The following is a 10,845-nucleotide window of genomic DNA, read 5'->3' on the forward strand; positions in this document are numbered from 1 at the left end:
TCTTATTCCGGTCCTCTATTTACACAGCGAAGAAAGGCTCTTGCTCGAATGCGTGACTGCGGAGCGCCTATCGCTCTGGCACGGCACTCTAAAATGCATGTTGGGTTGGGCCAGCAAGAAGACTGCGACTAGGGAGACGAAGAATGGAATTGAAGAAGGCATAGTCTAACCTAACAGAATGGAGCACCAACCAACGAATGCATGCACCATCTTATATCAGCATGGCAGCCATGGACGGTGTTGAGTGTATTGCACAATCTTTTATCAGCTTTGCGGCTATAGACAGATGGTGAACTTGGTCCAAGCTACCAACTAGAAAAACACGTCATTGGACTTAGGCTATCTGCGGAGCACATTGAGGACTTTCTTAACTATATATCAAACCTCTCATATTGGCTTTGCAGCTGCCACCAAATCAGTGGTCCCATTCCACCAAACATTCGACAGGACTGATCGAGTTTATATCGAGCCGTGTAGATGGACTGAACTGGCTTAAATTTCACCAAACTATGCTTGAACAACAACAAACCACATTCAATGTGGATTTCATGCTGAAAGGGTGCTTCCAATGAGGGATGGTAAGTATGCCCCACCACAATCTATGACCCCATAAGAGTACGAGAGTTTTCTGTAGCTAGGGTTGCAAATGAATGGAAGCCATGGAGCCTACTTATTACGGACCACATATGAAGGCTCTCTTGAATGCAGATCCATTCTCTTCTCCTACTTGAAGCTATAGACACTAGTGGTCCAAATTTGAGGTACCCAACGAAAAAGCTAATTATGATCAAACCTGAAGGAGGCAAGTTTTGTTGGCTTGCTGCAAGTGATAATTAGGTTGTGAAATTTTTTACGGGCGCCATGTAAAAGATTAGAGCACAAAAAATCATAAAATAAACTAGAAAATATCGAAGCATATCTTGAGAGCCCCGAGCAGCCATTGATGATTGCCATGATGGGATTTCTTAGAAGAAGAAAGCACAAAAAGGGATAGATCTTCCTTTCCTTCTTCTTCACATATATAGAAGTAGAGTGGGGACCTATCCCAGTTAGTAATACTAATAGGACCATCCATTACAGAGCTCATTAGCCAAATCAAACCTACACTAATACTCACTACACCATAATAACCATATAATCACAAATTAATTATGTGCTTCTTCAATATTCATTCATACAATAATTTAGCCCGTATTACATAATAAATCAAAATAAAATCAGTCCATTATTAATGGAAGCTCATCTTATAAGAAATTATATATATATATATATATATATATATATATATATATATATATATATATATATATATATATATATAGACTAGACAAGTATGTATCATGCCATGCCATGTACATCGATACGAACTGCAACAGACCATGCCTGATCTGCTTCACCAGACTACATCGAATTTGAATTGTGTGCGAATTGGATCGAGCCGATTTAGGGCAACAAGATATCTCCCACCACCACAATCTACAACCTTCTTCTCATGTTGCAATAGAAGTTCCTCTACGGCGTGAGGTTTGTGTGTGTGTGGAAAAATAGATGGAAGCCATGGAGCCTCGCTAGCTCCAAAATATGGACCGCATCGAGAACTTGCTCACTTTCTCGATTGGATGCAATAGCCAAGCTTTTCTTGTCGACTTCGCCTCTGCCGACAAGCCATGGTCCCCCCCTCCATAGCTACCCAAAAGCCACGTAGCGATTTTTGGGCCGGTCTCGATCGTACCCATCACATGGACTTGCTGTCAGGCCAAGGAGCAGCAGGGAGCTGTGGGGGCAAGGGGTGCCTCCTTTTTAACTCTCTTTTTACCTTTATTCTTCTTCCATTTGTTCTTGCTTCCTCCTTTAGCAATTTGCTTTGGAGGTTGGGGATAGGTTGCTTGGGGCCGGCCGGGCCGGGGATCAAGGCAAAGGGAGCAGAGTTACAACTAAAAAGGGAAGGGAATGGGCCATAACATCTTCGAGGAGTGCCGGCTAAGACATGGCTTAGGGAATGATTGCTCTTACCCTCATTTATTCCACTCCCAAGGTTTGAACAGAGGGAGAGGGGGCTGCTCCCCTTCTCTTTCTGATCCAAAATGATGAAAGAACCCCGAAAAATTATAAATTTTTATTAGTTACCTCAAAAATATACAGAATATGAAATTCTTAGGATCTCACAGAGTTGAACTACATGATCTTTTGCTTCTGAAACTCATTTTAGGCTACGTGTGCAATAATAAATTCTCTTTCTTTTAGTAATATTTAGAACAATTCCGATTGAAGAACAAGAAAAAGAGAAGAAAAAAATAGTTGGTAGCTCTTATCTTCTTATAACCACTTTCTTTCATGGACCATAAAATCAAATCCAAAATCCAACACAAAAATATGGCCGGACTCAAGGTAAGAAAAATAAAAGAGAGTTACTAAGCTTCATGACGAAGAAGATCTTACTCGAATTCTTGGTGCTTTGGAGTAAAAGGGAGGCGGGGCTCATAAAGTGATAAGACCCACCTGCCACCTTATGGAAGTTTGCTCAATTATTTCAGCCAAAGTAGGTGCACCCGAAGCATCCACTATGCTTGGATTTTGTGTGTTCTTCTCTATCCAATTAATTGCACCATGGCTGGACCGTATGGTTCGACACTGGAATTTAGATGCTTGAGTCCCCTCATATGTGGGCCTTCCTAACATGTGGTAACCTTTTAAACTGTGATGATCAAAATAGTAAATGCAAGCATACGGCTACTGATGTAGTATGTTTCAAGCAAACCACTATCTCACGTAACATATAAACAAAGGATACAAGATCTGGCCTGATATGTTGTCTCAGCATTGAGAAATAAGTTTTGACATGATTTGTTCGGGTTATCGATATTATATGAGTTTTGTTTATCTTGTCAAGTCCAATGCTTGAAGGATGAGAGAAGTAGATGATATCTGTTGAAAATTTTGATTGTCTAACTTAATATTGGTAAGCCAGATTTTTATTTGTAATTTTTTTAATTATATTCATGTGTGTTTGGTGTGAAAAGCTGGTGCATTCAAAAAAAAAAACAAAAAAAAAAACTTAATATTGGTCATTCATTTTGCTTTTGGAGCATACATGTTGAACAATCAAATTGGTCCGGCATATAGTTAACATACCACTTCAAATGCATTCATGAAGCCCCCACTAATAAAAAAAAAAAATCACACTCCTTCAACATATGGCTCTCTAAAATCTCTTAAGAAAAAAAATAGTAAGGAAAATATGTCATCCTCTACAACAAGTAAGAGTATGTTTTAACATCCTCATAGCATTTAGGTCACCGTTGATTAGAGAGAGAAGAACTTTGGAATAAAATAAAATTGGGTGACTTCCGTTTCAGTTATATAGTTAAAAGAATTTTCATTCTCATTCCGATTTCAAGGCAGTGGAGTTTGTTGAATTCAAAAAAAAAAGAAGAATATTTCGAACCGCTAGCTATGAATCAAATATATTGGAGATATAGTCATATTCTGATTTCTATTTTAATTTATTTTGATTTTAATTTTGATTGCAATTGCGAATCAAATGTATTTTTATGGTAGAAAAAAAAGAAATCTACACAGCAAAGTATAATCCGAAGATGAAGGATTACAAAATTTTCAAATAGATACCAAATAACGTTATTTTTCCTTGCAACCCTTTTCCCCTCCCCCCCCGAGCGGATACTGTCTCCGTTCCCAACACTGTCAGAACCCCAAAGTTTCAGATAGCGACCCGGGCAGCCGGAGATAAACATCTTTCTATTTTTGCTCATTGCCCCCTCTATTTATTTATTTCATATTCTCAACCCCTACCCCATAGCCATTAATTAATAGCAGCAGCATCGATCCCCTCAACCACCCCTCTACGGTAAAATTAATTAATAAATCCACCCCTCCCCCCTCCCTCCGCTATAAAACCTCGCCACCGACTGTGTACTCACTCTCTGCCGCCCTCCTCCTCTCGTTAGCGAGGCGAAATGGAGAAACCCTACCGTTCTTTCTCACCGGCGGAGTGTGCGACCGCGTCTCGAACCCTAGGCCATGACTGAGCTCCGGGGAGCTTCTTCTTCTTCTTCTTCTCTATATTCTCCTTCGCTTAGACCTTTGGGGCCTTTCTTACCATCGAGGGACCGATGAACAGCACGGCGGCGGGGGGTTGCCGGCCGCCGTTCACAGCGTCGCAGTGGCAGGAGCTGGAGCACCAGGCGCTCATCTACAAGTACCTCATAGCCGGAGTCCCCGTGCCCCCTGATCTCCTCATACCCATCCGGAGGAGCTTCGAGGCCGTCCATGCTCGCTTCTACCACCACCCCGCCCGTAAGGCACCCAGTCTTCTGCTTTTCTCATTTGTCCTTTGATCTAGTATTATTCTTGTCCTTTTTATTGCCTGATGTTCGTAGGCTGTTACTTTGGATCTAATTTTCGATTTTTCGGGGTTATTGGAGCTTGAATCGGTTTTTTTTTGGGTTCTTTGGGTATTTTGTACTCCAGCTCCTTGCCTTTTCTAGCGTGTCTTTCTTATAACTAATCGGATGTTATGGAGAGTTTGAAAGTTGGAATCTTTTTTTTATTACTTCTTTCCTTCTTTCGCCATTTTCGTTGTATCTTGGTTTCTGTCTCTTTTTCCATGTCTGAGTTCTTGTTTGGAGCTTGCTTCTTTTTTTTTTTTCCGGAAAAAGAAGCTGCTTTGCAATACAATTTTTCCGATTAAATGGCACCTAGTTGTCTTTGCTACTGGGATTTCTTTGGAGCATTTTGCAGTAATTAAACGTGTTTTTGAGTTTCCTCCCTAAAATTTATCCTCTGGGATATATAAATATGTTGCGAACATTCTATTTTTTCCCCATTTCTTTCACTTCTTTAGGCATTTGACAATGCCTGCAACTTTTGGTAGTAATTCGAGTAACCATTCAGCTTGACCATGGGTTTATAAAGTTTGATTGTTTTAAGAAGTTAGTTCTTCCTCCCAAGGTTCTCCTGCTACTTGATGCTGCAACTATTAGCCATTTTTGTTGGTATTTTTTGCTATTTTTCAGAAGTGTAGTGTGTCCCAAACATTTAATCACTTCGTGCATGCATTGCGATTTATTTAGAGTGGTACTCTACTTGAAGCCCTTGTACTGGCTCGTGTAGAAGGATAAAGGGTTTTGGATCCTTAAAAAAAAGGAGAAAAATAAAATGGTGTGCTCGTAGTCCATATGTGTTGATATGGGTGGGTTTTCCTTTGAGTCTAGTGGGTTACTACTCCTTCTATGGGAAGAAACTGGACCCGGAGCCTGGTCGATGCCGTCGGACCGATGGGAAGAAGTGGCGGTGCTCCAAGGATGCGTACCCTGACTCCAAGTACTGTGAGCGCCACATGCATCGTGGCCGCAACCGTTCAAGAAAGCCTGTGGAATCACAAACCCTCTCTCAGTCACAGTCATCATCCTCGACTGTGACATCCCTTGCTCCCTCCGGGAGCACTGCAAGTGGGACCGGCAGTGGGAGCTTTCAGAGCATACCTCTGCACTCCATCTCAGGTGGCAGCAACCTCCAGGGCTCATACCCTTGGCGGACCAACTCCTCTCAGCTGCGCATGGACCCTAGCTCCTATGGAATTGGCAGCAGCAGCAGGTCCTTTTTCTTTACACATATGCTTTGAAATGTTAGTTACATGTATATTTTGGTATGAACTTGTACTGATGATCTTTGCCTACCATGGGGTTTTGATGTTAATAGAATGCGATAAATGAATGACACTAACAGGTAAGGCACTCACTAAGGACATACACTTGACTTTCTGCTTCTTATTTTTGAACCAATGTAAACCTATATATCTCAAAGCAGGGGCTAATACAATATGCTATATTATCTGAGATTTTTTCCCTCCTTTTGATCTCTTCTTTTGCTATCTAATTATCACCGAGGTATTTATGTGAAAATTTCTCATTTTATAATTTACAGCAATGTTCTGCTAACTTGATATCTATATTGGCCAACATATCCAAATATTTCAATTATTTAAACTATAATAAAAATATTAAATTATTCTCTTTTTTCTTGACGGAGGTAAAACGAATTAAGATCCAAGTTTGTTCCAGTCTAGGTTGTCCAGCAATGTTGCAGGAACTCTGGAGATTTAAATCATTAGGAGTAGTCTAAAAGTTACTTCAGTTAAGTAGTTTTCCTTTAATGTTGTATTCATGGTGTGAAGAGTAGTCTGGTCTTCCATCAAATCAATAGAAATTGTGGACAGATGTGTATGCTATGGTTCTCAATTGGGACAACTAGGGCTTGGTTGCAGACCACCTGAGATTATGCATGCAGAAATAAGGTCACTGATAACCTTATGTTGTCAGAGCTCGTGGAACTGGAGTAGACTCTTTCTCTTCTGCATGACAAGCACTGCAAAGGATTGACAGTCTGTTAGAATATGTTTGCAGCTTTTTTTTATTATTTTTAAATTCTATATGTAAGGAGTTAGTGGTAGTTGTCTCGCAAGTTACATGGAAATTTTGTCCTCTGCTATAGTGCAGGCAGTATGACAACTCTTGCCTTTTGCTGATAAATGGGTTGACTGTATAATTAAGTTCTTCATAGAGACCTGTCTATCGTCACAGCTTGCAGATTGCTTATTGTTTAAACTTTAAATCACATCTTTCGCATAAGTACATTGGAGATGGATATCATGTTACTTGCAAATGTAGTTATCTTTTCCTTGTTATTATCATGTTATAGGTTTGACTGGGAGATATTGGTTTCTTGGATTTTATTCTATTGATTATTGAGCAAGTGATTGTTTGTGGATATTCAGTTGTAACGACTTTGTGATGCTTCACAACTTTTGTCTCTACTGTTCTCTCTGTTTCTTTCTATGGTTTTGCTGATAACTATCAAAAGTTTGATGACCAAAATACTGCATTGATATGTCATTTGAAGGAAGCCTAGTGCTTTCTATCATAAAAAAGAAGAAGAGGAAACTAGTGCTACACTGTGATCCATAATAAATCATATTTAACAATATCTGCCCGCTTTAACTTGAAAATTCTTTAGCTATGAAAGTTGGATATGGTTCGCCATATTGTACCGAACCGAGCAGTATGGAATATACTGTACTGTACCGGTTCGGTACCAATACACTGTATGGAGGGCGTACCTCCATACCGTGCGTATCAGCAGTGACAAGATGACACTGGTATGGGATTCGTTACGGAGATAGTGTACCTTGCTAGATATTGTTGATCTCATCTCTGTGCACAGTTTGAATTCCAGTTTCAACTTAATAGCAACTGATGGTTTCTTCTTTTTTCCCCCTTAAATATGTAATAATACATTTCTTTAGTTTCGATACAGGTTGCAATTCCTTGGTTGTTTCACTGATATGGTGTTCTTTTTTCTGACTTGTTCCATAAATATCAACTTTTTATTAATAAATACTCAACCTGGTGCTAGAAGCTTGTCTTGGTCTTGAGGACGAGCTACTGCTGCTTCTCGTGTTGAGTTCTTTACATTCCCTTGGTTTGTAACTAACTTCAGGCTACATTCCCTTGGTTTGTCACTAACTTCAGGCTAACTTCAGGTGACCTTGTACTGACTTGCCTACCGTTTACCAACTTGGAAAACTTAAAACTGTAATGCTACTATTTGTCATCAAGCATTATGCTTGTGCATTTTGTTTGACGTTGCCTTTAGTGAATGGAGTGATTCTCCCAATTATCTTGGAATTCTGTAATTTTGATTCCTGAAGATTCTTTTCCATTTGGAATATGTTTCTCACAAACAGGTACCTCTCTGAAGTGAAACCTGGGGTGGATGAGCATAGCTTCTTTTCAGAAGCATCTGGAAGTGCAAGGGGTCTTGGGACGGACTCAACAGTGGACAGTTCATGGCACCTGATGCCATCTCGGGTTTCCTCATTTCCGCTGTCAAAAGCTAGGGAGCAGCCTTCCATTCTACAGAGTGCTTATCCTCAGTTTCAGTCAGTGCAAGATCTTGGGCAGGTAACCATATGCTCGCTGTCAAAACATGAGCAGCAGCATTCCTTCTTTGGAGGTGATTTTGGGTCAGCAGAACCTGTAAAGCATGAAGGCCATTCACTCCGGCCTTTCTTTGACGAGTGGCCTAAGACGAGGGATTCATGGTCAGACCTGGAAGAGGAGAGATCCAACCGGACCTCATTCTCCACAACCCAGCTCTCGATTTCCATCCCAATGGCCTCCTCTGACTTCTCCACAACCTCTTCGAGGTCTCCCAATGGTGGGTCTTAATCCATAGGCAATTTTCCTTCTTTATATTTATTTGGGATTGCCATGCCTCATGACTTCTTGGTCCTTCAACTCCTTGATGCAGATGACTGAGAGAGAAGTCTTCAGGCCTTGTGGGTCCGGCTCTTTGAGTCCGGAAGTGCCTGAGGTATCAGACTATCAGCAGTACTTTTAGGATTGCCCGTATGGTTTTCTTTGATCTTTTAAGAAATTGGCCTGAGTTTTGTTATCAATCTCTCCATCTAGTGGAGCTGTTTGACTAATAACTGTTTGGGTCTGTGGCTATTTTTAATTATTATTATTTTTATGTACTGGAACTGCCTGTGAACACTTTATGGAAGCAACTTTGTAAGTTTAGTGCCTGGAGCACTGAAGTCATCTATCATCCGTATGTTCAGAATGGTGGGATTAAAGGATTCCTAGGTCCCAGCCAACACTGGCTCTGGTTCAGGGACAATGATATCTATCCGTGTGACATTATTCCAGTTTTCTATCTCCCAGCTTTTGTTGGCGTCCTGCCTCTTCATTCACTGGAATTGCTCGTTTGATTGCCAAAGTGGAAACGCCCAACTAGAAACAGGGGAAAAGAGATGCCCAGGGTTTGGGATTGAGATAATCTTTAAAGCGGGGGTGCTGGGACATGGGCTTGTTGATAGCTTGTACAGAGAATTTGTTCTTGGCTTGGATGCCTGTGCAGCACTGGCTAAGCGATCGAACTCTATGCTGTCAGCTGCCTTGTATTCAACTTGGAATCTATAAGCTGGGTTTCCGAACATGATCGAATAAATGTTTTTGTGAGTTAATGATGTGCTTTATATCGATCGGCGTGTGGATGTTTGCCTGGGTCATTTTAGAATGATCTCAAGCCTTGCTTGGGCTAAGATTCTAAAATGGGATATCACTAATTGGGCTAATATTCTTATTAGATTAACATTACTTAAGTGCATCTTTCAGCTGGCGGCTGTCCAAATACAAGAGCTCCCCTGATGGGGATATGGGAAGCGCAGTTTATGTTTTGCCTGCGCAGCCTTCTCATGTTGGTAAGTTTCTTAGCAACGGTATTGCCTTTCTCTCAAAGTGGCATTGTTTTTCTCTTCTTTCCTATCAGCGAGTTCCGATCCTCTTGTTCGAAATTTCTTCGTTCGTATCGAACCGCTTGCAGAATCAAATTTGTTCTACAAGATCCTCTATCAGCTATGTATCCTCCTTGCATTCATGCCGGAGACGTCGTTGGTGTTATGGCTTTTGGTTATGTAGATCAAAAATGATGAATGAGATTGTGGCACTCCATTTGCCGTCAATGTGGAAGAATCCACTATGTTGGCAAGTTCAGCAGCAATAGCATTGCCTTATCTGAAAGCGGCCGGCGGCACTCATTATTTCCGTAACCAACTCTAGTTGGAAGATATTATTTATATTTCTTAATTTTATATAAATATTTAAGATTTACTTAATGTATAGCTAATGTGGGATTAAATATATATCTGTATGAATTTTCATAATTTCGGTCGCTTCAGTAACAAAAAGAAAATGATATCATGTGCAAGAAGTATTGTGGCACTCCTGAATTTTCTCACCATGGGTGCAAGAGGTTATATTGTCTAAAAGTATTGTCACGACAGGCAAAAATATGGATCGATAGAGTCACTCTCAACAATAAGCCGGTTAGTCCAAAAATGGATTATGTTGGGGGAATAAGACTTTTCCCCCCCAATGACACGAATGCCCCCGAGAAGCCGCACAATCGCCGACCCAGGACAGCCGAAGTCGGCGTCCGACCTCGGAACGCCCGACCTCAAGACACCCGACCTCGAGACCTCCGACCTAGGAAAACCCTGATGTTCAAAGTCTACCCTTATCAGCCACCTACTACGGCCATGCCCCTCTGAGGTCCGGCCGAGGACCATACTCTGACGCCCCCCCGGCATTTATTGCGCATGGCTACTGTAAACCTCCAGTTCACTCAACAATTAATGCGGATCTCCGGCTTACTCCACAATTAATGCGGATCTCCGGCTTACTCCACATTTAATGCGCATGGCTCCTGTCATCTACGGACTCTCAGCTCTCCACGGCAAGTTAGCCCAGCAGAGTCTAGTCAACCATGATAAGTCTCTGATCTCGGCCATACCTCCGACACCAATGCAATAATTCGTCTGGTAGCGTGCGAGCCCAGGTCGTACGACGACCTCACCGCCGACATCAATGCAATGATTCACCTGATCGTGCGCCGACCTGAACAACATGCCGAGCCGTACTACGGCCTCGCCCCGTTACATCACAGGTAAACCGACCCCCGCCTATAAAAGGGAACCTTGGCCCCTCAGGTGGGGGGTTGGAAAAATTACGCACCCTACAAACACTGTTCTTCTCCTCCTTACACACTTTGCCCCCCTTCTGACTTGAGCGTCGGAGGGCCGGCGCCGGAAAACCCGGCCACCGGCTTGTCTGCAGGCACCCCAGACGGAGGACGCCGCCCACCGACGGATCGCCGCCCCACCGTGAGGACCTGCTGCTCCCTCTCTCCGACCACCCCAGACGGAGGACGTCGCCCGCCGACTGGTCGCCGCCCCGCCGTGGTGACCTCCCGCTGCTCCCTCTC

At 42.1% G+C, this 10,845-nt stretch overlaps 1 protein-coding gene across 1 annotated transcript; it reads left to right on the forward strand.

The window, feature by feature from the left end:
• The first annotated feature begins 3,892 nt into the window (after positions 1-3,892).
• On the forward strand, positions 3,893-9,039 carry LOC103723579 (growth-regulating factor 4-like). Its single transcript, XM_008814536.4, has 4 exons — positions 3,893-4,314; positions 5,232-5,613; positions 7,763-8,235; positions 8,329-9,039. Exons 1-4 carry the CDS (start codon positions 4,131-4,133, stop codon positions 8,334-8,336), a joined length of 1,047 nt encoding a protein of 348 aa, XP_008812758.1. The 5' UTR covers positions 3,893-4,130; the 3' UTR covers positions 8,337-9,039.
• The last annotated feature ends 1,806 nt before the right edge of the window (positions 9,040-10,845 follow it).

The sequence above is a fragment of the Phoenix dactylifera genome, unplaced genomic scaffold (assembly GCF_009389715.1).
Source record: "Phoenix dactylifera cultivar Barhee BC4 unplaced genomic scaffold, palm_55x_up_171113_PBpolish2nd_filt_p 000253F, whole genome shotgun sequence".
Classification (NCBI taxonomy): domain Eukaryota; kingdom Viridiplantae; phylum Streptophyta; class Magnoliopsida; order Arecales; family Arecaceae; genus Phoenix; species Phoenix dactylifera.